The 25,813-nt window shown below is 43.4% G+C and overlaps 1 protein-coding gene across 1 annotated transcript in view; it reads right to left on the reverse strand.

Moving 5' to 3' along the window:
* PINX1 (PIN2 (TERF1) interacting telomerase inhibitor 1) overlaps nt 1–25,813 on the reverse strand; it is an 80,451-nt gene that overhangs the window by 42,236 nt on the left and 12,402 nt on the right. Inside the window, exons 5-6 of the mRNA XM_077812367.1 lie at nt 23,144–23,233; nt 21,545–21,618 (exon numbers count right to left, since the gene is read on the reverse strand). Of these exons, the coding sequence (XP_077668493.1) occupies nt 21,545–21,618; nt 23,144–23,233 (164 nt within the window). The remainder of the gene's footprint in view (nt 1–21,544; nt 21,619–23,143; nt 23,234–25,813) is intronic.

Here is a 25,813-nt window from a genome sequence, read left to right on the forward strand (position 1 = left end):
AAAAAGAAAGGGAGTACTTGTGGCACCTTGGAGACTAACAACTAATCTTTGGAGCTTAAGGCACAAAGCAAACAGCAGCAAACTACATCAAAGCCTCCCTATTATCACTCCCTACTGAACTGTGAAAATATAAATTCAAAACTGACAAGCCAGTTACACTTTTAACTAAAAAGTTGGGGCAATTAACTTTAAGCATGCCGCTCTGCTACCATATTTCTGGCACCAGCTTTGAGAAGTGGCCCAATTCTTCTGAGGAACAGAAAGACCATTTATCTACTGTATTTATTCAGGGCAAGCCTCCTCCTTCATGTCAAACCAAGGAATGTAGCGCTGCTGAAGATGACTGGCAGTGATAAAGGAGCTGGTACGATTTTCAAATGAATATGTCATGCTTTTCCAAGGCTTTAGACAAAAGTGAATAATATGCCCTCCTAAACAACCACCGGGCACCAATTCTGAGAAAACACACTAGGCTACAATGCTCATAAATTACTGGACATTATAAAACCACAGTCCTAAGCAAGGCTACTACCTGGATCTCCTACACACAGGCAATGTTATTAGATACAATTGTGGAAATAGTCAGCATTACAATTGGATGGGAAAGGATCATCTTTCACCAGATAAAGTCAGAAAGTGAAGCTACTTTACAGAACAATTTGTTTCCAGATGGACCTTTTCAAAGAGTCATGTTGGTCTATGTCCATTCTCAACACCTGTCCATTTTAAGTAGGGTGATCATTTGTGTATTACCAATTGTGTAATAAACCTATCACCATCATACAGCACATCTAAGCACCAGTATAGAATGGAAGAAAAATATCACAAGATAAAACCAGACCACTCCCACTGATAATACTCATCCAATTAACAGAGCAACCATCTTTATTCAACCATCAGCAACACAACAAGAAATTCTCCCAGAAGGATAAAATGGAAAGTTGAATGGATGGATCTGGCACAACATCCCTCCTAAAAAGAAAAGGAGTACTTGTGGCACCTTAGAGACTAACCAATTTATTTGAGCATGAGCTTTCGTGAGCTACAGCTCACTTCATCAGATGCATACCGTGGAAACTGCAGCAGACTTTATATATACACAGAGAATATGAAACAATACCTCCTTCCACCCCACTGTCCTGCTGGTAAAAGCTATTACCAGCAGGACAGTGGGGTGGGAGGAGGTATTGTTTCATATTCTCTGTGTATATATAAAGTCTGCTGCAGTTTCCACGGTATGCATCTGATGAAGTGAGCTGTAGCTCACGAAAGCTCATGCTCAAATAAATTGGTTAGTCTCTAAGGTGCCACAAGTACTCCTTTTCTTTTTGCGAATACAGACTAACACGGCTGTTACTCTGAAATCCGTCCTAAAGGTGCTCTGGCATTAGGGAATTTAACAGGGATCAAATTCCAAAGGGAAAGGTTCCCCTAGAAGAATACCTCAGTGCCCATCCTCAGTGAGTTCAATGTTGGGGACAGACAGAAGCAGCATTCTTTTGCTCTTCTGGCTACTAGCAAATTTCCACCGGACTGTATATTAATTGGCAAAAAGTGTTTTTCCAGTTCACAAGTTCAAACTCCAAATCACAAGTTCATAACTCCATATCTCCATATCCAGAGGAGGTACGCTCAGTTTAAAAGATGATTTTTCCTAGCTGCCAGCCCTGCAAACTCACCCTGCGATCTGACAGTCAAGCTGGATGCTTTCCCCTCTCAAGGCTCACCTAGATTACACTGGCACACCTATATCTCCTAGGGGTATGAAAAAACCACATCCCTCATATGTAGTTAAGCCAACCTACTTCCTGGTGCAGACAGCGCTAGGTCAACAGAAGAATTCTCTAGGGGAGGTGGAATACCTAGAGCGATGGGAGAACCCTTCCCGTTGCTGCAGCAAGTGGCTACACAGAAGCGCTCCTGCTGGGCTGCTGTAGCATTTTAAATGTAGACATAGCCTCAGCCACCAGCACCAGTAATAAGGGTTCCACAGGCCAAGATATAACCTTAGTGACACTCCCCTGTTCACTCTCTTTGCCTAGCACACCTATGCTGGGCCATACTCTCCAGCGCCAGCAGTTTGGCTCAAACCAACAGACAAGAAAACTCCTAAGATACAAATGAAGAACAGTTTATGCCATTGTACTACTAATGGCTGCTAACTCTCATTGAAGAATGGGTTGATGAAGATCCAAGAGAACATAAGAACAGCCATAGTGGGTCAGATCAGAGGCCCATCTAGCCCAGTATCCTGTCTTCCAACAGTGGCCAGTGCCAGGTGCCCCAGTAGCACATATTTTAGATAGAGGTGAGAGACAGAGACAGATGACAGATAAAGACTTTAGTTCTATTCAGTGGCTTGAGCAATGTCTGCAAAAGCTCATGGTGCGTCTACAGTATGTTTTAGGCTTGATGGCCTATTAAAAACCAGACCCTAGATGAGGGGATGGCACACTGTTTGAGATGGAGCTCTGGGAAGCAATGTACCTGAGACAGGCACATTGCATCTGGGAGCAGAGGGGGAACATGGCCGCTGGGTCACCTTTTCACAGAGCATATCATGAGCTCCCCACATCCAGGGCCAGATCCGTTAAGTTAATAAAGAAGGGGAGCAGGGTCATTCATGGAAGGTGACGGTCACCACTATCCTGGAGCATCCCCAGAAAGCAAGCACAGGCTAGGGCTCGGCATAAAGCCCTTTACTGTATGAGTGTTTTTGCAAGGCTAGTTGCCAAGTGTGACAAACTGTGTTTTTCCTAGTAGCAAATGTTAAAGTCAGAAGCCTCAGGGTTGGTTTGTGGGGTTTGTTTTTTTTGGAGGGGAGATGCTGGCCAACAAATGATGGCTATTGATGGACATCCTAAAACAAGGGAGAAAAATATAAACCAACCCCTTCAAAAAACCCATGGAGCATATTCTGGGCCTTTGGATAAGATCCACTACAATTACTACATGCAACATTCTTTCGCCATTTGGTAACTTAGAAACACGAGGCTTATTAAAGGGGGGAGCGGGAAAAAAAGAGGTATTTCGGTCTGCAAGACCTGCTTGGAGGAGGTCTGCTGTAATGAACAGATGTCAGGGAATCAGCAGCCCAAATGATGCATTAAGTACTAACTGTCAAAACAAGGGCTGCTACTTCACTTAACCAGAAGCAACCGATTATACAAACACTCCAGCAGGTAGATACCTCTTCACTTGTTATTTGACCTCAGCTTTCTGAGGCTCAAAGATCTAATTAGAGTAACACCCCATTCCTCGCCCCAATCCTCTCCCCGCCTCCCCTTCCCCTCCCCCTCCCCCCCAATATGTGCAATTTAGTGCTCTGGAGCACATTTCCTCCTCTTGTCCCTCCCCATCCTAATAATATTTAAACAGCTTTGCTTCGGCAAGTATTTCAGGCAAGTTGGAGACAGTCATGCTTCAGGAATTTCAGAAAGTCTAATTAAGTCAGGATATCCTAAACCCACTGCATTGAGTTTACAGGCACTATGGCTGTAAAATTCAGAAGATAAATATGCACATACATAAAGCATACTTCAGACAGCTTTTTAGTTCTCCAGCACCAGCCGCTGTTAGTAAATAAACATGCACATTATATTATTGTAGCACCTTGGAGACATAATCTTGCCCCACAACCCCACGGTGCTAGGTGCGGTACAAGCATGGAACAAGAAGAGAGTCCCTGGCCCAAGGAGCTTTCAATCTAAGCCTAAGACTTGAGGCAACAGATGGATGCAGACAGGAGAGGACAAGAAGACAGGCATAGAAAGAGCAGCAACTAACAGAAGGTGTAAGAAGGAGTAAGTTAAAGTAAGGGCATCTTGGCTTTTTCTCGCTTCTTGGCATACATAAGAACATAAGAATGGCCATACTGGATCAGACCAAAGGTCCATCCAGCCCAGTATCCTGTCTACTGACAGTGGCCAATGCTAGGTACCCCAGAGGGAGTGAACTTAACAGGTAATGATCAGTGATCTCTCTCCTGCCATCCATCTCCACCCTCTGACAAACAGAGGCTAGGGACACCATTCCTTACCCATCCTGGCTAATAGCCATTAATGGACTAAACCTCCATGAATTTATCCAGTTTATCCATTTATCCTTTTAAACCCTGTTATAGTCCTAGCCTTCGCAACCTCCTCAGGCAAGGAGTTCCACAGGTTGACTGTGCGCTGTGTGAAGAAGAACTTCCTTTTATTTGTTTTAAACCTGCTGCCCATTAATTTCATTTGGTGGCCCGTAGTTCTTATATTATGGGAACAAGTAAATAACTTTTCCTTATTCACTTTCTCTACACCACTCATGATTTTATAGACCTCTATCATATCCCCCCTTAGTCCCCTCTTTTCCAAGCTGAAAAATCCTAGCCTCTAATCTCTCCTCATATGGGACCCGTTCCAAACCCCTAATCATTTTAGTTGCCCTTCTCTGAACCTTTTCTAATGCCAGTATATCTTTTTTGAGACCACATCTGTACACAGTGTTCAAGATGTGGGCATACCATGGATTTATATAAGGGCAATAAGATATTCTCCATCTTATTCTCTATCCCTTTTTTTAAATGATTCCTAACATCCCATTTGCTTTTTTGACTGCCGCTGCACACTGCGTGGACATCTTCAGAGAACTATCCACTTCCTTATGGTCACTTGTTGACATGTGAGCTTACACCACTGTATGTCACCACCTCTACAACTGGCTCTACATTTATGATCCTACAGCTTTAAGTATCAAATGTAAATCAATAACTAACCTACAATTTTAATCATTAGTACAATCACAAATATTACAGATGGAAATTATGTCACCTAGTCCTTTCCTGTGCAAGCGTAGGATTGCTCCCTACAGAACGTTCATAAAGCAGTACAACAGAAAAGGCATTTTTAGATACAAGCAAATGTCAGAGCTCCACAACCCAACAGCCGAGTATTTTATTTTATTGGTGCCCCAGATTTCAATCATGTAGCAACAAAAGCAGGATTTATACAAAAATGCTATGATGTGATGGTCTTCTAAGAACAGCATTTGGTTTGTACTACTACAGTAATAGGACAGAATGAGATTCGTGATAGGGAACAGCTAATTTTTTTTCTTTTTTTTTTTAAATTAAGGACTTGATCCTGAGAAGTGCCGAGACTGTGAAGGGCGATGGAACAGCTTCCATATGAGGAGAGATTAATAAGACTGGGACTTTTCATCTTGGAAGGAAAAGAAAACGACTAAGGGGGAATATGATAAGAGGTCTACAAAATCATGACTGGTGTGGAGAAAGTAAATAAGGAAGTGTTATTTACGCCTTCTCATAAACACAAGAATTAGGGGTCACCAAACAACATTAACAGGCAGCAGGTTTAAAAACAAACAAAAGGCTGTATTTCTTCACACAACACAGTCAACCTGTGGAACTCTTCGCACCAGATGATGTTGCGAAGGCCATGACTATAACAGGGTTCAAAAAAAGAACTAGATCAATTCATGCAGGATAGGTCCCTCAATGGCTATTAGCCAAGCCAAGGTGCCCCAGCTTCTGTTTTCCAGGAGCTGAGCGACAAAGGATGGATCACTTGATGATTACCTGTTCTGTTCATTCCCTCCGAAGCACCTGGCATCGGCCACTGTTAGAAGACAGGATACTGGGCTAGATGGACCTTTGGTCTGACACAGTATGGCTGTTCTTATGTTCAAGCATCGCAGGATCTTAGCTTGAGAATTATTTCATTACAGTAGAACCTCAGAGTTATGAACTGACCAGTCAATCACATACCTCATTTGGAAATGGAAATATGCAATCAGACAGCTCACACACACACACCACAAATACAGTACAGTGTTAAACGTAAACTACTAAAAATATAAAGGGAAAGTTTAAAAAAGGATTTGACAAGGTAAAGAAACTGTTTCTGTGCTTGTTTCATTTAAATTAAGATAGTTAAAAGCAGCATTTTCCTTCTGCATAGTAAAGATGGAAAGCTGTATTAAAGTCAATGTTCAGCTGTAAACTTTTGAAAGAACAATCATAATGAATATTTCATTATGGTTGTTCTTTCAAAAGTTTACAACGGAACATGAACATTTTAGAGTTACAAACATTCTCCATTCCCAAGGTGTTCATAACTCTGAGGTTCTACTGTAGTTGAATGAAACAGCTTCCACTTTAACGCTATAATAATAGAATAAAAACTAACCTGCGCTTATTCTGGCCTGTGTGTCAATGTGGAATTCACCCTTTGCTGTTTTCTCCTGCACTTCCTACTTCCCTCTTCACTGACTGTTTAATTACATTGGCATAACTTTTGGGAGAATTTTTGCATCCATTGCTGTTCAGCAAAATATCTAGCACACTGGGTAACATGGGTAAGGTGCAACGAATGTTCCAGTTGCTTTTGTGCAGTGGTATGCAGTGTAAGACAGCCTTGTAAAGCCAATTAGTACTTAAAAATAACGGGCTGCTGCACAAATGTGGAAGTGGGGGAATTCAAAGCCAAGGAAACGCTTCTTCCACTTATTACTTATCCTGTGCCCGTTTCCCTGGCATCTGTGCATCAGGTTTAAAATAAATGAATTCAAACAAATATATGAGTCATGCCAATGGGTGCTTCAAATTACAAGCCAGAGCTAATCAAAAAGTTTTGTTCCAACTTTTCTCTCCAAAGAAAAGCTGACTCATCAAAATGTAAACTTCTGTTTTCAACAAAAAATGGGTGTTTTCATCAGAAAACTGAAATAGCTTCAAGTTTTGGGTGACAAACTTGTACTGAACAGTAACAAATTTTCAGCTTTCAGAAAAATTTCAAATGAAAACTCAGTTTGGTAATTTTTTTTCCTGGGAACAAAAAGCATTTTCTGACCAGGTCTCCGTACAATCCCCTTCAGTATAAGCTGGTTACAGCACACAACTGGGAGTCAGGAAATATGGGTTTTGTTCTTGGGTCTACTACATACTGAGTCAGAGCTCAGGTGAGGTACCTAACCATTTGTCCACTGATTTTGGCTGTGCAACCTGAAACACTTAGGGTTGGTTTTCAGGGTGCTGGACACCCATAACTCAGATAAGTCAATGGAAGCTGCAGGGACCAAACACCACTGAAAATTCAGGCCCTAAATATCTCAAGTTGGGCACCCAAAATTAGTATAGGGGGTCCCCGGTATAGGTCTCCCCCTTATCTGTCATTTCATGTAGTCAGCGCTCATCAATAGGGGAATGCGTTCCGATTCATGCGGATCGGGACCGACATATCTGTTGCTTCACCTTGTGCATGGTTTTTCTGTGGGTGCTTACTTCTGTGTGCGCTTTCTGTGGGGAGGCACTGGGATGGGGTGCAATCATGTCTGGGGCTGCCGACCCCACTGATCAACTCCGCCCCTTCCCTCCCAGTGCCTCCTGCACGTCGCGAAACAGCTGTTCCCTGGTGTGCAGGAGGCCCTGAGGGTGGGGTGGAGGGAGGAGCAGGGATGGGGTGCGCGCAAAGATGGGGGCAGAACTGGGTGGGAAGGGAGTGGGGGGGCAGGAAGAGGCGGGGTGGGCTATTATTTCTTATGGGGAAAAATTCCCCAGTATCCATCTCCCTTCTCAAGAATGCAACCCCGACACATACCGGGGATTCCCTGTACATACTTTTGAAAGTGTTGGTCTTAACAGCTCTCTGCCTCAGTTTCCACACCTTCAGAATGGGTATAATATATGGCTGTTGGGATGAATAATTTATTAACGTGCTGGAGGCAGATACTATGAATGTTGTTAGAAATGCCTAACAGAAAATAAAGAGCATGGACTGGTTGCTGAGCAAGTGAGCCTTGTACCATAATCTGCAACTTGCCACCTCTGGCAGACTATCAAAGTGCCCAGGTTCCACAATTCAAGGCCCTGAACTGAGACTTGCCCTGTTGTTGGTCCTGGGCATTTCAGTTCCAGGAACCATTTTAAGCATGCCCCATCACTACAGTTCACGTAGCTGTCCCCATGTTTTGCTCTCTCTCTTTTACAGGTGTAAATCACGGTAACTCCACTGAAGCGTAAAATAGCTGAAAGGGAGGAAATTCAAGCCCAGAGAACAAAAGGGTTGTGCACACCCAACATGGGTCATTTCAACACGTAGGTTATGAGTGTTCACTGACACTAAGTTCTAACACTCCAGAATGCTGGTATAACACTTTCTATCATCACCAGATGGCTAGGAGATTCCATCCCACACCGGTGGACTATGACCCAGCCTCTGTTATACAGGTCTTTGTCAACTCCTGGCTGGCCCACACCAATGTGATATACCTAGACATTTAACCGTCAGCTGTTTGGAAACTCCAACTAGTCTAGGACACTGCAGAATATCTCCACAGCAAGATGGGCTACCATGAGCATATCACACCTGTGCTCTGCTCTCTACAGTGGCTATCCAACGAATATATTGAGTCAAGTTCAAGGCTTCTGTCATTTTCCTATTATGGGTATGTCTAAACAGCAACTAGACACCCGCGGCTGGCCCGGGCCAGCCGACTTTGTCTTGCAGGCTCGGACTGCGGGGTTGTTTGATTGCTGTGTAGACTTCCAGGCTTGGGCTGGAGCCTGAGCTCTGGGACCTTCCCACCTTGTTGGGTCCGAGAGCCTGGGCGAGTGTCTACACTACAATTAAACAGCCCCACAGCCCGAGTCCCATGAACCCGAGACAGATGACACAGGCCAGCCATGGGTTTTTAATTGCAGTGTAGACATAAGTCCAGGCCTCTGAGGGTATCTAAAAAAGAGCCAAAAACTCCAGAAGAAGACTGTGACTAACACCTCTGCTCCTCAGGCACCACAGAACTTTCTACCATAACAGTAAAGCTCCCCTGTGCAGGAGAGAGAGTGCTTTCTTCGGGGCCTGTCAGAGTGTGGAATGAACTCCTGCAGGAACTAGCTACCACAAATCTCAGCACCTTCTGCTCCAAGGACAAAGCACACTGCAACCAGCCTTCTCTAACACAAATACACTGTGCGCACATATTAAAAAAACCTGCCAAACCAAAACACTCCACCATCCACATAATTTCTCTCCCTGCTGCCCTGCCCCAGCCAACTGCAGCCCTACTTGTGCCTCCCTGATAACCTCATCTCCCAACACGTGGGTGCACCCCAGTTTGCAAACCAATGCTCTGTACTATGCCACGTGCGGATAGCAGAGTGCAGTGTACTCTATCAATCCAGGGGCAGTCAGCAGCTGGGGGAATGAAGGAGCCTGCTATTCTGGCTGTACATCAAAAGGGACCTAGGACTCTATACTTATAGCAAAAGGTGTAATTAGATCCTAGTATGATATCCAAATTCTGTGAGGAGTAGATTAAAATTTCAACGAACTTTTCTCATCACTTTACTTCCCGTCCAGCAGACCAATTTTCTAAAAAGAATGTCTGAAATCGGCCAAATGTTTTTTAAAAGACTAGTTAGAAAAACACAATTTTGTGACAAAATTGTAATGGCCGTAATAAGAGCTGTGTCAGAAATGGGTTTCACAAGACAAAGTCAAGGCTAATTAAGTTCTCCATGCTCCAATCCAACATTCCTATATGAAGGCTACAGCTCTCTCATAGTTTAAAAACTCTACAACTGCCAACTAGGAATTGACATCTCTTGGTTTACGTGACAAATTCAACAATTAAATCTTTTCCAATGTGCTTGTTTTTATGGCTCTTTACATGGCTGCACTGCTCCAACCTGGATTTACCCTTTCCTCCTATGTGGAGTGATCTGAATCACATTATTTTTACACCATATCGAATCAACTTGTAAATGCTAAGGGTCCAGTTCTGTCACCTTTTCGCACAGCAGGTAGTACCTCACTCTGGAAACAGTCCCGCTGGGAAATCAATGAGACTATTTGCGTAGGAAGAGCCTATGTAGTGTATGGGTGGCAGAGACAAGCCATAATTATTTTGGGCACTTTACCCCATGGGTTCTTCCACTGATGCCACTGGGCCTGATCATGGAGTAAAGTATTGTTCATTCAGTGATGATATCGCCTGTTAAACTCTTGAAACGTACATAAATGTGAAAGCCACAAACCTTTCCAACCTGATATACTACCTAGCTTCACTACCAATCCACGGCAAGGATTTATGTTCTTGAGATTGCTTAACGGGCGGGAGGCTTTTGCACTTTAGAAAGCAGATATGAGTGATAAGTGCAGCAGATGGTTACATCTGGGACTCTCCCTTTAAAATGTTTCACCACCCAAACCTAAAAAGCACTCTTCAAAAAGCAGCACCAGCAAAAAACTTACCTCCCAAAAAAATGCAGTGTAGTTTTCACAGAGTATAGTTAAAAAATGACTAAGTTTTCTTGATATATGAATTTGTGGGCAAACCATTTATCAACAGGCCTGTTTACTTCTGCAGCAGAGTCCCTCAAGCCAAGAGCCATGTCATTCCCCTTTGACTGATTAATTAGCCAATCAGAGGACATTTTTCACTGTGAGGCATGATGGTTTATTCCTGCTAATGCTTGGTCTCTAACAGCGACACATTAAAGCCAACTCGGCTCTTTTAGCCTATCGAAGTGACCAAAAGGGAAGGAGAGAAGATAAATCAAAAGAGCTCCCCCCAGTTTCACTCCAGTCCCTAACTAAACCCCCAAGGAATGAACAGATAGAGGCAAGACTCTTCACCAATGAAGAGAAAAGAAAAAAGCACTGGTTCCTTGAGACTGGGAGATGTCTTTATCTGCTGATTTCCGAACAGCAATAATTTATCCTCAGTTGATTAACAGGGTGCTTACAGAATAGGCAACGGAACATCAATACATAGCAGTTCTCTTGATAAAAGGAAAGAGGAGCTAAGATACCATTCCAGATAAAGGAATGTTTACCATTGCTGCAGGAATAACGTGCCCGGTACTGAGAAGCACCAAACAGAACCCCGATTAACATCACGGGGCCTGATGGTGTAATGAGCTCTGCAGCTGGCCATCAGATACACCAGCACAAAATGGGTGCAAAATGCTACCAGTAGTGCTTTGTACTGGTGTAATGAGCACACAGGGTGCAAGGCTGTGATGAACTGGGCGCTTTATTTATATTTTAATGAGTTAGCTAGTAGTTGTATGTACCACTTGCCCTCTACTGGGTGGAAGCAGAATTGCTCAAGTGGCAAAGTGCTCAAGTGTGGGTCAAAGCCCTACACTAACAGCTGATGAAGGGGCTTTTGTCTCTGAAGTTTCACAGGCCATAGTTTGCAGTGTAGCCTGAGAGTCCACAGATTTAATACAATACATTCACAAAAACTCTTCTCTTTCAGAAGAAACATTAAGGTAATTCATTCAAATGGTCAAAAGGCAGGAAATGCAGAACTTAAGACTGATTGTACAATATTCACTCTTTCCCTTTATGCCTATGCCTCTGGAAACATGGCCCGCTCCCACTGAAGTCAATGAGAGTTACATTGCTTTTTAATGGGAGTTAGAGCTGCCCCTTAGCCCAATTACACAACATTGAATTTCTCAAATTATACAGATAGGCACACACACCAATCATCTGTACTGAGTAAACAATGATGGTCAAGGCAGACAAAAATTAACAGCTCCCAGGAAGGGGTTCCTACAAATCACAGTCTTCAAAGTTTGGATCTCCTATATAACAGCACAATGCAATTTCCCACGGCTACTGATAGGGTGATAGAGTGAATTTCAATCACTTACCAGAGTTTACCATAAGTGATCAAGCATTTTCTTTCCCCCCACCTACAGAACTATTGATTTTTGAAGATACGGTACAAATGAATAACCATCACTGATGTACAAATTGCAAGGAGCAGCCATCACAAAAAACAGAAGCCGTGAGCGGAGGCTGAACGGTGACTATGTTGTTACTGGAGTGTTTGGTCAGGGTTTACAATAGAAATAGTTCAGTATTTAACCATCCATTCCAATATCTAACTCTTCATTACAGGACTATTTATTCTCATTTACTTCCCTTACTGAGAGATTCATTGCTTTTAATGCAATCTTTAATAATATTTACCCCTCAACAATGTAGAATGCATTAAATGTTCTTTAACTGTAAACATGAAGGGCTGACGTGTATATGAGACAAACAGACTGAGCATAGGTCTGAGAGCCATGAAGTCCTAAATTTTAATCCCACTTCTGACCAATTCCCTCTGTGGGCCAAGTCACAACCTCTGGGTCACAGCTCCTCACCCTCGAAAATGGGGATATTATACATCTAATATCAAATAAATACAGCAGGAGAGAATAAATGCAATACATATTAGAGACCACCAGAGAGTTAAGGAGGAAGACAATGCTGTAGAAGCCATCACATTTTTGTGAGGTATTTCAAATAAACCAATTTATAATTCCCCACCCCTGACATGTTAAATCCAGTTTTTCTTGACTCTATTTACTATAGGGGCTTGGATTTCCCTTAGAAGATTATTCCACTGACATTGCCATTAGGAAGCTTGCAGAAGATCTGGCATGTGTCTTCCTTTTCCTAACTGTAAGTGCCTGCTCCCTGTTCTATTCCCAGATTTTGACCACCCTGAATAGAAGAAGCCTTTCCTTTTCCTTTATTACTCCCCCACACCCAGATATTTATAGACATTGTGGCAGTCTCCTTCTACCTCTTTTCTAAGATGAGCATATCCAATTCCTCCACTCCCTCCTTCTAGGACATGCCCTCTAACCCTTTAGCCATTTTACTAAGCTCATTTTGGACTCTCTCCAGTTTTTCAATGTCCTTTTTGTATTGCGCATTCCCATTCTGAACACCCTGTGCCAGCTGTGATCTTGCCAAGCTCAAATAAACTATCAGTAATTCTTATCTCATAACCAACTTCTGTCTTATGCAACACAATGTCCACAGACAAAGCTTTGAAAAACATAGCTAATGAATCCTGATACCACCCCGTGACATACATATTAGCTCCATTTTACAGATGGAAAAACAGATGCAGAGAGAAGTTGTGACTAGTCTAAGAACACATTAGTTAAGCCTCACATACCCTATGTCAGGTAAGTATCAGCATTCACATTTCACAAAGGGGAAAACCAGGGCACAGAGGGAGGAAGTGGTTTGCCTACAGCCTCACAGTGAGACAATGGCAGAGCCAGGATTAGGCAAATTTTCAAGTTCTGGATTCTAACCACTAGGCAACGAGATCTTTGATAACTGCTGGGAAATGCAAATCAATTGAGGAAACTCTGGAGCATGTGTCAGAACCCTATTTCCTGATAAAAAGTGAGACAGCAATGGGGAGGAAGACTGAAATTCCGGATGATGAACAGGAAAGTGATCACACCAAACCTGGAGGTAAATGGGCAACTAGTCTTTGGCCATTTAGGGGAACTCATGCATGACAACATCCATGTTACTATAATTTAAGGAAGCTGTTTACTGATCAGATGGCCTCAGACGAGATCAGCTTAAAACACTCAAGTTTTCTGTGCAGGAATCTGACTTCTTAAAAGCATCCCAGCAAATCAGGGCTTCTCCTGCAAACCCCAAAATTAGTCAGTGCCAGAATCATGTTGTTCAGCTAATGAGCTGGGACCGTCTAACTCATTCCCAAATCCTCAGTCTCACTCAGGAGTATTTTCTCCTGTGATAAGGCTCCATCAGGAAACACAGCTGGATGGAGGAAGGAAATTCTGAGAAGAAAAAAAAAAAAAACAGTGGGGGTTCCAGGAAGTTCAACCAGATAGGAACTAATGGAATTTGTTTTTCTGTCTCCCCAGCTCCTAAGCGAGTGAGAAAATTAAAGGGGGTTGGGGGAGAAGCCTGGCAGGCACTGCCCTGCAAGCAGGTCCCCACCGTGGGTCTCGGGAGAGCGCCATAATTACAATTCAATATTTTCGATCACTCATTGTCTCCCTGAGAAAACTGCAGACGTTTCCAATTTAGGTGAGCTCCAAAGCTCAGCCATTGTTTTCACTTTAAGGGAGACGGTTCCAGAGGTCCCTCTGTAGTTTATTAAAAAGGCTTTGTTTGGCCACACGATCTATCATGAAGGAAACATTTATTTTAGATTTAAAATTATTTTAAAAAGACGCCTATCAAAGACTTTGGGTACCCTTGCATCATCAATACATACAATGAAATCTCAGCAGCATTGATGTAATCACTTTAACAAGATCTCAGCTGGCCAGACACCTACCAAAACTCCTTTCCACCCCTTCATGGGTATGGGGAACAAACCCACAGCCCTCTCTAAAAACCCTATCCAACCTGATGTGGTCTTTTTCAGCTTGCCTGAAAAGTGGCTAAGTTCAGGCTACTTGGGACTGGGGAGCAAGAGCCTTCACAGAGAATGCACTTCCAGCCACCCATCTCTTTCATGAAGAGGGGAATCCAGCTTGTGCATCTCTGCTGACTGCAGATGAGGCAGAATGAGGTAGGGAGAAAGGTGGTCCCTCAGGCAGGTAGCCTCAGACCATTCAGGGCTTTATAGGGTATAACCAACATCCTAAACTGCACGCGCAGCCTAATTGGCAGCCAATACAAATCCCAGAGCTCAGTGGTCACACGCTTCCAGTGATATGTCCTGCTCAGTAAGTGAGCCACGTCATTGTGGGTCAGCTTCAGTCTCTGAATGGTTTTAAGGTGCAGCTCCAAGCAGAATGTGCTACAATAGTCTAATCTTCAGGTGACAAAAGCTCTGATAACAGTGTCACAGACGGACGACATTTGAAAGGAAAGGTCACAGCCTCCTAGCCAGTTGCAGGTGGTAAAAAGCTGACTGCCTTAGTGCTGTAATGTGATCATCAAGCAGCAGCTGGGAGCTGAAACCACCCCTAAACTGCAAACACTAGTGACTAATGGTGGATGTACTTCCTCAGTGGGATGAATATTATCTCCACCATCTCCTCTAGCTGCTTCCCACCGCCCACCATATCTCAGTCTTGGCTACGCTGAGCTACAGCCAGGTCGCTCTGACCCATAACTCAATCTTACTGGCTGAGGTGCTGAACTGCATCAGGAGAGCGGGACAAGAGAGATACACAGCTGGTATGTATCAACATACTGATGACACCCCCCACACCTCCTTAATAACCTAATCCTCCTAATGGCCCAGACTCAGGTACAGTGGGAAAGGTTACAGACTAGCACCCCACGGCACCCATACCTGAGAACTTTTCAGGAAAAAGCAATTTGCCCACAACTACTCGTTGCGATCTCTGAGAGAGAAAAAGACTGAAGATTTATCCAAGGACAGGTACATAACAGGCAGCTGCAACGTAAGCGCCTCTGCGTCTCTTGACTCTGGGCTGGTGGGACCATCTCTTGGAATAAGAAGGGAATTTAGTGTCCTGGTTAACACAGTCCCTGCTTTCTTTCGAGGTTTTGTGATATGGACAATTGTCCAGCAGGAAATGGACTGAAACCACCTCACACAGACCACCAAACAGCTATTACATGTAGAGAAGGAGTTTTGGTGACTCAGTGACCTAAGTTGGATTCTGTGAACTAGAGGCAAAATATTAGACATTCTATTACCAGTTCCTTGAAAGGGATCTCTCTCAAGTACACATGGTTTGAGAATGCAGGAACAATACAAGGCGCATTACCACTATACAAAAAGTGTGGTTACAATAAGACTTTATTCAGGTTTCAGAGTAACAGCCGTGTTAGTCTGTATTCGCAAAAAGAAATGGAGTACTTGTGGCACCTTAGAGACTAACCAATTTATTTGAGCATGAGCTTTCGTGAGCTACAGCTCACTTCATCAGATGCATACTGTGGAAACTGCAGCAGACTTTATATATACACAGAGAATATGAAACAATACCTCCTCCCACCCCACTGTCCTGCTGGTAATAGCTTATCTAAAGTAATCGTCAGGTTAGGCCATTTCCAGCACAAATCCAGGTTTTCTCACCCTCCACCCCCCCCCACAAATTCACTCTCCTGCTGGTAATAGCTCGTTACCAGCAGGAGAGTGAGTCTGTGTGTGTATGGGGGTGGGTTTTTGGAGGGGGGTGAGGGAGTGAGAGAACCTGGATTTGTGCAGGAAATGGCCTAACTTCATTATCATGCACATTGTGTAAAGAGTTGTCACTTTGGATGGGCTATCACCAGCAGGAGAGTGAATTTGTGTGGGGGGGTGGAGGGTGAGAAAACCTGGATTTGTGCTGGAAATGGCCTAACCTGACGATTACTTTAGATAAGCTATTACCAGCAGGACAGTGGGGTGGGAGGAGGTATTGTTTCATATTCTCTGTGTATATATAAAGTCTGCTGCAGTTTCCACAGTATGCATCTGATGAAGTGAGCTGTAGCTCACGAAAGCTCATGCTCAAATAAATTGGTTAGTCTCTAAGGTGCCACAAGTACTCCATTTCTTTTTGCGAATAAGACTTTAGAAGCCAATACGACTCCTTGGTAGCAATAGTTCTAGCACCTAATCCACCTGTCCTGACTTGTCCCGAGCAGGGATGACAGCATGTAACTGCTGAAGGTTGAAACTGTAATGAAAAGGCAAGGGACCACGGACTACCACTGTCTGAAAGCGCATCCCAGGATTCTGATGGACACCAGGACTCTTCCTACACTCTCTCTGAACAGGAAGTGATATAAACTACTGTCCAAGAGAATTACAGCATATGCAGTGTCTCTCTTTGCCACGTCAGGGAAAAGCCCAGTGTCCAGGAATTGCAGCACAGACCACAAATAAAAGTAACAAATACCATTTAAAAGGGTCAACTGATCAATTAATTTAATATCAAGCCAGATTCCCCCCTTCTATGGAAAATCCAATGTAGGAGACAAAAGAGGAGTAGGAAAAGTCTGTGAAGTTCCATGCTACAAGTCCCCCTTTACTTGAGGGGCTGAGCAGGGTAGTTTTTATACTGTTCGCCCTCTAAACGACACAGATGTCTGGGATCCAGAGAGAAGGGAGGGCTATTGCACTGTGGCTAGAATGGCTTAAGAAGCAGCTGTGCTACTATTGGCTGGGTCTACCTGTGGCGGACCAGCAGCTTCAGAGGGGATACAGGGGGCGATACCACCATGCCAAGTTGCCCTACCTCTGCCACTATTTCAGCATAGAAATCTAGCCAGGAATACCTGCACCCCACAGTTCAGTGCCACATCAAAGCCATTAGCCATCACGTTTTTATAAGAATAAAAACATGCCTATGTCTGAATGCATTTCTATAGTGCTTCCACTCCTAGGGTTGCTACCTTTCTAATTGCTGGTAACCAGATCCCTGAGACCCTGCACGTGCTCCACCTCTTCCCCGCAAGGCATCGCTCCCATCGGTCGCTCATCTCCCCCCATGCTCCCGTCACTTGCTGGCTCATCTCAAGGAGGCTGCCTGCAGGTAGCAGGCGGCCCCAGCTGAGCAGGTGCTGGTGCGGGTTAATGACCCAGTGTCTCCCCCTGCCCTGCGGTAACTGGGCTTTTGGTTCGGGTGCCATTTAGTGTCGCCAGGTAATTAATATTGTCTCCTTGAGAAACTGCCAAAGACTTCACTGCAAACTATTGCGATGTGAAGGAAAGATAGAAATATAGTAAAAGGCCAATGTGACTCCACCAGGAGCTCTTTAATGACCTGAGAAATCAAAAAGGAAGCCTACAAAAAGTGGAAACACGGACAAATTGCTAAGGAGAAGTACAAAAGAATTGCACAGGCATGTAGGGACAAAATCAAAAAGGTTAAGGCACAAAATAAATGGCAATAAGAATTTTTTTAAATACATTAGGAGCAAGAGAAAGACGAAGGAAAGCATAGTCTTCTACTTAGTGGGGAAGCATATCCAATAAATGAGGACATCAAGAAAGCTGAGGTATTTAATAATGCCCATTTTGCCTCAGTTTTCACTGAAAAAGTTAATGGTGACCAGATACAAAATATTAACAACAAGGTGAAAGGAATGCAAGCTAAAATAGGAAAAGTATATTTAGGTAAGCTAGATGTATCTAAGTTGACAGGGCCTGATGAAATTCATCCTAGGATACTTAACGAACTCACTGAAGGAGTCTTGGAACCATTAGCAATTATCTTTGAGAACTCCTGGAGCACGGGTGAGGTCCCAGAAGACCGGAAACAGGCAAACATAGTACCTACTCTTTAAAAAGGAGAACAAAGAGGACCTGGGGAATTATAGACTTGCCAGCCTAACTTCAATACTTGGAAAGACACTAACAAATTATTAAATCAGTTTGTAGGCACTTAGAGGATAATAGGGTTATAAGGTATAGCCAGCATGGTATTTGTCAAGAACATATAATGCCAAAGCAACCTAATTTCCTTCTCTGACAGGGTTACTCACCTAATGGATAGGGGGGAAGCAACAGATGTGATATATCTTGATTTTAGTAAGGCTTTTGACAAAGTCCCACATGACATTCTCATAACCAAACTAGGGAAATGTGGTTTAGATGAAATTACTATAAGGTGGGTGGCACAACTGGTTGAAAGACTGTACTCAAAGAATAGTTATCAATGGTTCACTGTCAAATTAGGAGGACATATCTAGTGGGTCCTGCAGGGATCAGTCTTAGGTTTGGTACTACTCAATATTTTCATTAATGACTTGGATAATGAAGTGGAGAATATGTTATAAAATCTTCAGATAATACAAAACTGGAAGTGGCTGCAAACATTTTGGAGGACAAGATTAGAATTCAAAACAACCTTGACAAATTGGAGAAGTAGTCTGGATTCAACAAGATGAAATTCAATAAAGACTAGTGCAAAGTACTTCATTTAGGCAGGAAAAATCAAATGCACAACTACAAAATGGGGGATAACTGGCTAGATGGCAGAACTGACTAAAAGGATCTGGGGCTTGTAGTGGATCAGACATTGAATATGAGTCAATCGGATGCAGCTGTGAAAAAGGCTAATATCATTGTGAGGTGTATTAACAGCAGTGTTGTGTATAAGACATGGGAGGTCCCACTTGACTCAGCACTGGTGAGGCCTCAGCTACACTACTGTGTCTCATTCTGGGTGTCGCATTTAAGGACAAATTGGAGAGAGTCCAGAGGAGAGCAACAAAAATAAAAGGTTTAGAAAACCTGACCTATGAGGAATGGCTTAAAAAACAAAAAAAACAAAAAACTAAGCACATGAAGTCTTGAAAAAAGACGACTGAGGGGGAACGTGATTATCTTCAAATAGGTTACAAAAAGGACTGTGATCAATTGCTTTCCATGTCTACTGAAGGTAGAACAAGAAGTAATGGGCTTATTCTGCAGTAAGGGAGATTTCGGTTATTAGGAAAAACTTTCTAACGATGAGGGTAGTTAAACTCTGGAATACACTTCCAAGGGAGGTTGTGGCATTCCCATCACTGGAGGTTCTAAGAACAGGTTGGACAAACACCTGTCAGGGATGGTCTAGGCTTACTTGGTCCCACCACAGCACAAGGGGCTGGACTTGATGACTTCCCAGCGTCCCTTCCAGCTCTACAATTCTACAGTGAGATCACTGTTTGGATAACTCTGTTTGGGCAAAATGTGATCCCTGAGTTCCTTATATTTAATGTGGAGATGAAGACTATAAAAACTATGATGCATCCGATGAAGTGAGCTGTAGCTCACGAAAGCTCATGTCAAATAAACTGGTTAGTCTCTAAGGTGCCACAAGTACTCCTTTTCTTTTTTCTGAAATCTATAAAAAGACTATAAGTCCCCGCAAGTTCTGCTACACCTTGAGCTATCAGGAGGCACCACCTCAGCAACAGGGCCCATGACCATACAGCTAATAGGAGAAGTTAATCAAGGGGGCTCAGCTACTGAAAGCATATGATATCTTAGACTGCTGGTGGCTGCTATGGACTTGAAGTCCAAAAGCTAATTTCAAAACTGCTGTAAATTAAGACCAGCTGTATTGTGGCTGATGGAGTCTCCCCAAATTGTTGTCCGTCAAGTGAAAATGATGTGGCTTGTAAAATGAAGGTCTGGATTATGACTCATAGTTGCAGACAAGACAGGACGGTTCTTGGTTTTAAGTCTCTTCTAGCCTCAGTTATTCCAGTTAATGGTAGCTCTATTCTTGCAGTTTGGGGAATTCTTATCATAAGAAGCAGAGCGGATACCCATTTTCTCTCCCTGCCAAAGTTTCATTTATTTCAAAACAAAAAAAATTGTAAAGCTACCTAGGAGAACAGCAAGGCGGTGTATCGTAGCTTGGGTTACACCCTGCAATCTCATGGAGGTGCTGTAGTTTTGACAGCCTACAGATCTTTACTGTTACAACACTCACCCGAGACAGGATCTCCTGGCACACTATTGCCAAGCCCCCTGTCACTGGCTTCTCATGAAGCTGTAAAACAGCTTTAAAATATTTTTGATTGGAGCTGGCACAAGGCTCTGCATATTCTAGCTCCATCACATATGATATTCAAAAAATCCTCTCAGTTCAAACACAGGCTCCAGCCTTCCCTCTAACCACAACCGACTTCAGAGTGCCCACAGGGTTAGCACTATAATTCCTGTGGCATGTTCTTTTGTCCCTTCTCTGTGTGCACACTAGTGATCACCAGTATTGCTAAAACACTTGCCTGGTTGCACTAGTCACGTTCCTGCACAAGGGAATCACTCTGCATAATCATAAGACAGACACCCTCCTCCTAACAGCAAAATGCTACTGAAGTGTTAAGTGCAAACCTAGCTGTGACCTACAGAACTCACATCGATGAGTCTATAAGTGTCAATTTGGACATCATATTTTACCTTCCTGAAGGAACGAAGAGTCCCTGGGAGATACGTAATAGCAGATTTGTGCTTGTGCATACTGCATACTGAACAACGAAAGTGAAAAACAAGTCACCATATTTCAGGTGACATTAAAACAGCTCCTTGGGTTTAGGATTTGTAAATATTCAGCTCTCTTGTGGAAACATAGGAACAATTTACTGTTTTGCTGAGTTTGGTCAATTTTTGCTAAATATTGTACTTTATATTTACAATATGTATGTAATCTGCAACTCAAACAACAAAAGATAGCTACTATCCATTCTACACTGCAAATAAGAGTGTAAAAGGAAAAACAAAATTCTTAATACTGACTGATTTTTAGAGAAGTTACGCCATGTCCGCAGTAAATCATTAAAACATCGACTAAACTCATTCTTTTCACCAACAGTTAAAAGCTTGCCCTTCCATTCAGAGCTTTAATGGGGACAGAATGGGGGCTTTAAGGACCGGAAAGGCCATTGCTCTCGAAGAGTACGTAATAATCTCACTTGCATCAAGGCATTTGGATATGTGCATAGGTTTCTTTAAAGGGAAAAATGTTAAAAGAAGAGGAATAGTTTACACTATTGAACCCAGAATCAAGAAAGACGCTCCGGCCGGCACTTCCCGCAGCTCCCATTGGCCGGGAACAGCGAACCGCAGCCACTGGGAGCTGTGAGCGGCCATGCAAATGTAAACAAACTGTCTGGCGGCCCGCCAACGGATTACCCTGATGGACCGCAGGTTGCTCACTACTGCCCTAACTAGTTTTGAGATGGAACTTGGTAAGTTTATGAACAAGACTGTATGACAGGGTTGTCTGTGATAGCAGGGGATTGGACTTGATGACCCAGAAGATCCCTTCCCGTCCTACATTCATATGACTTACCTCAGTTTTTGTACTCTGTCGTTTCCCAAAAATGCAGGACAGGTCATCTTCGCTGCGGGAAGAGAGATCCTTTCCTGGAGGGGGGGGAAGCAAAGAAATGCAGCCATTATTCATTTGGACAATATCAAAAGTGAACAGTGGGATTCCAGAAGCCTTAGGGGGTGGGGAGACAGGGACAACATGTTAAGCTGGCCCTAAACGTTGATTGTCCTTGGCCCTTTTGCAGGGGGAGGAATGGGTAGGGATGAGGCAGCAAGTGGGCACAAGAAGCCCGCTGTAGTGCCTGTCCTCAGACAAACATAAAAAAGGTCTCTCTGCGCTCCTTCACGCTATCCCAAAGGGGCCAGGGAAGGGGTAGGGTCATGGCCCCGCCCCCCTCCCTCTGTCTCGATTGTCATGCTGCTGACAGGATGCAGCAGGGTGGAGAAGGCTGCACCATGCTAGAGGGAGACCTGGTCTGTGTCCCCTTACACACAGAGCGAGTTCAGTGAACAAGCATGTCTCCTCGAACTCTGGGCGGATATCCTTGCCTCTAACAGCATTAAGTCGTCTTCTCTGGATACAGCGTAGCCAACTCTGCCGGGGAGGGTTTAACCCTGGCTTATGAAGAGCTAAACTTCTACCTCTGGAAAGTACCAGATTGCCCCAGCCCGCGGGTCTCTAAAATGTTTTCAAGGGCAGGGGAGTGATGCTTCAGACCCTGCAATAAGCTTTATCCCTATCTGAATACTACGCTGTCTGAATACAGGAGTGGTAGACAAAGCAGAGGAAGGGAAAGAAAGGAGGAGTGATGTGACATCTTGAGATGCCACCAAAAGTTAGCTGCAGCCTTTGGTGGAGCCCTAGTACTACAATTTGGCCCCCATTAAGAAGTCAACTGCAGCTATTTTATGTGATGCATTCACTAGCGTAACACAACATTGTATTGGGGATTATATTTTAACAAAGTACCCATTAGTGGAAAATAGTATGTATGGGTAGAATCCGTTCCAATGACATTTTTATTTACTTACATACACATAGAGAACTGAGAGCAAATAGGATTAAAGAAAAGCCAGAAGCAGAGGACGGCTGACGCATTCAGTTATTAAGAAGAAAAAAAAAAAAATCAAAACTTCAGGAGTTAAATTTAATTATTTGGGTGACCTAGGCCAATGATCAATGATAGAGAGAAGACCTGGTAACAGGGCTTTCCTCTTATTGCAATCAAGTTTAAGCTTATCACTGATCTTATCCACATGACCACTAAGAGGGGCTATCAAGATTGCACAGGATATAGCTGTGCAGATGTCCATGCAACAACTTCTTGTGAGTTCTTTCAACACATGGACCATTGTGTTTTTAATTTTATACCATTCAAAATAGTCACCCTTCCTTATTAATAGCAGCTTCCTATAGACAATGATTGAATTATTCAAGAATACTAGCCTAAAGCCAACAAAACCTGCCAAATAAAGCAGGAAGGCTGTATTATAATTGAAAGCTGGTTGCCACATGGATGTTTCTAATGACAAATATAAGTCAGAGGGCATGTGTCATCCTGGTACATAGATATTTATAACCCTGAAGTTCAAGAAAGAACAACGAAGTGCCCCTTACCTTTTGCAAACTTCATATAATGAACACGTTTCCTGGAGGATCTGGATTTCTCTTCAAGACTGAATGTCTTCTTCTGTTCGCTAGAGGGCTCTAAAACACAAAGGTTACATTTCCATTAAACAAATGTTAACCACTAAACTCAAATGTCAGTACATTTAACGCCTCAATTTAGGACCGTGTCCCAACAACCAGTCACACCACAACATTGAAGGAGCATGGTAAGTGTTGTTCAAGATACGTTACCGTACGATCTTATTACCCCACTTCCCAGCTATTATGTTACCCCTACTCGTTATAAATGTAATTTGTAAAAAGATGCAAGTTCTTCAGAGCAGGGACAGTGTCTTGTTACTAAACATTTAAATTGCAACAGTGCCTACAAGCAATCAGGTTGGCGGGCCATTGTTCTAAGTCCTCTACACTGTCCTTATGTACAACCCTTAGATAGAGTCTATTATCATCATTTGTTGCCCACCATACCAATTAACCTAAAAGGAATTCTTGATGACAAACACACTGATATACAGGAGTGACTAAGTTAGGGTACAACCATGAAAAGTGGCTGGAAACAGCATTGTGAGGTTCTGTGATCATCTCTCAGCGACTCTCACTTTTCTAACGCAATCACTCATAGGCTGCTTCTCTTCCCTTACAAGGCTCTTCATGGTCAATCCCCACGCTACCCACCATCTCTCATTCAGCATCAAGATGCTGATGCGCACCTCCGATCGGCCCATCGTGCCAGCCTTCATCGTCCACTTATTCAATTTTCAAACAAGCACCGTCATGCCTTCGCCCATGCTGCCCCACAGGCTTCAGAGGAATTCCCCATAAACATCCACAAAGCTACCTCGTTGTCCACCCCCAACTCCTATGCTGGGATTCTTAGAAAAAAGCCCTGATAACAGTTAGGCTGCAGATGTGCAGAGACCACTGCCTATCATGCTGATCAATATCATCTCATTGCTTCCTGGTGCTCCCCCATCTGTCTGTACCCATCTGTTATCTCATCTTACGCTTAGATTGTAAGCTCTTCACAGCTTTGTGTCCTGTGTTCGCACAGCACCTAATAGTGTGGTCCTGGTCCTCGACTAGGGCTCCTACATGCTACCACAATACAAATAATCATCATCAGTTTCCAAGTTAAGATGTATTTTCTAACTGCTAGGCCTGCAGACTCAGCCTGGGTACCAATAGCCAAGCTGGGTTCCTTCATTCTCATGCACCCTCACCTGTAATCAAGGATCTGCAGATAAAATTAGATCCTCAGTGAACCTGTGCAAACCCATTACCCTCCATGGACTAGTACAGGTGGAACTGTCTGGAACTCAGAATGACTAAGCTGGAGTTAAACCATCAACCTAGGGGGAAAAAGCTAATAGCCCATGATCACTCCGATCCATCCGGTCCCTACTGCATTTAAACTGAAAAACTGTAACGAGGGGAACTGGTTACTCCTACATCTAGCAAATCTGAGGTTAGAAAGAATTTGCTGCAGACAGAGTTGAAAGCCCTTAAAGACACGTTTTGTGTGGAAACTGAGCATCACAATAGTAGCATCCCAACCAAGGATCAGGCACTTGTGATTCCACTGCTGTCTAATCCAAAGGGAACATAAAACAGTAAGAATTCTCAGTGGAGCGTCAATCGCAATCTCACACTTCCAGCAAGAGTGACACCAGCACCCTCTTGTGGCTGTAAGGTGGAACTTCAGTATCCAACATCAGAAATTTTATCTATGGAGCTTTCACTGGAAAGATGCATCATCATCTCCTCTACTGACTACTGAGACTTAGTATTTGGGCTGGGCGGATGCTGCAGAAATATTCACTCCAATTTTAAAAACAATTTGCTTTGGCTGTATTTATGTCCATATCCTATTCACTTTTTGTGACTACTGAGCAATGAAATGGGTGCTCAGATACCATGGGGGTGAGCCAAGTATAAATATCTTTCGAGATCAAGGGTCTTCAAACTTAATACAGCATAGGACTTTGGAGAGGTCACAATGGTCTACCTAGGGGATACAGCACAGGACCGGGAACCAGGACAGCTTCCTTCAATGAATCTGGCTCTGCCACTGACTCACTGTGTGTCCTTGGACAAGTCATTTAAGCCTCTCTGCTCCTCAGTTTTCATATGTGTAAAAATGGGGTTAGTGACATTTGCCCACCTTTGAAAGCACGTAATGGATGGAATCAACTTACAAAGACCATCAGGGTCTTCCCACGAGTTACAGCTAACTGATCTTCCTTTAGCTCAGCAGGATTTTAGGATCAGATTTTTAATTGTATTTAGATTCCTGAAAATGCAGATAGGTGCCCAGTGGGATCTTCAAAGGCACCTAAATCCAATGGGAGTTAGGAACTAGGCACTTTGAAAATGACCAGGGCACCTCTCTAGATCTTTAGACATCTACATACACCTCTACGCCGATATAACCCAGGGTTGTGAGTTCAATCCTTAAAGGGGCCATTTAGGGACCTGGGGCAAAAATTGGGGATTGGTCCTGCTTTGAGCAGGGGGTTGGACTAGATGATCTCCTGAGGTCCCTTCCAACCCTGATATTCTAGGATTCTATAACGCTGTCCTCGGGAGCCAAAAAATCTTACTGTGTTATAGGTGAAACCGTGTTATATCGAACTTGCTTTGATCCACTGAAGCGTGCAG

The sequence above is a fragment of the Eretmochelys imbricata genome, chromosome 3 (genome assembly GCF_965152235.1).
Source record: "Eretmochelys imbricata isolate rEreImb1 chromosome 3, rEreImb1.hap1, whole genome shotgun sequence".
Classification (NCBI taxonomy): domain Eukaryota; kingdom Metazoa; phylum Chordata; order Testudines; family Cheloniidae; genus Eretmochelys; species Eretmochelys imbricata.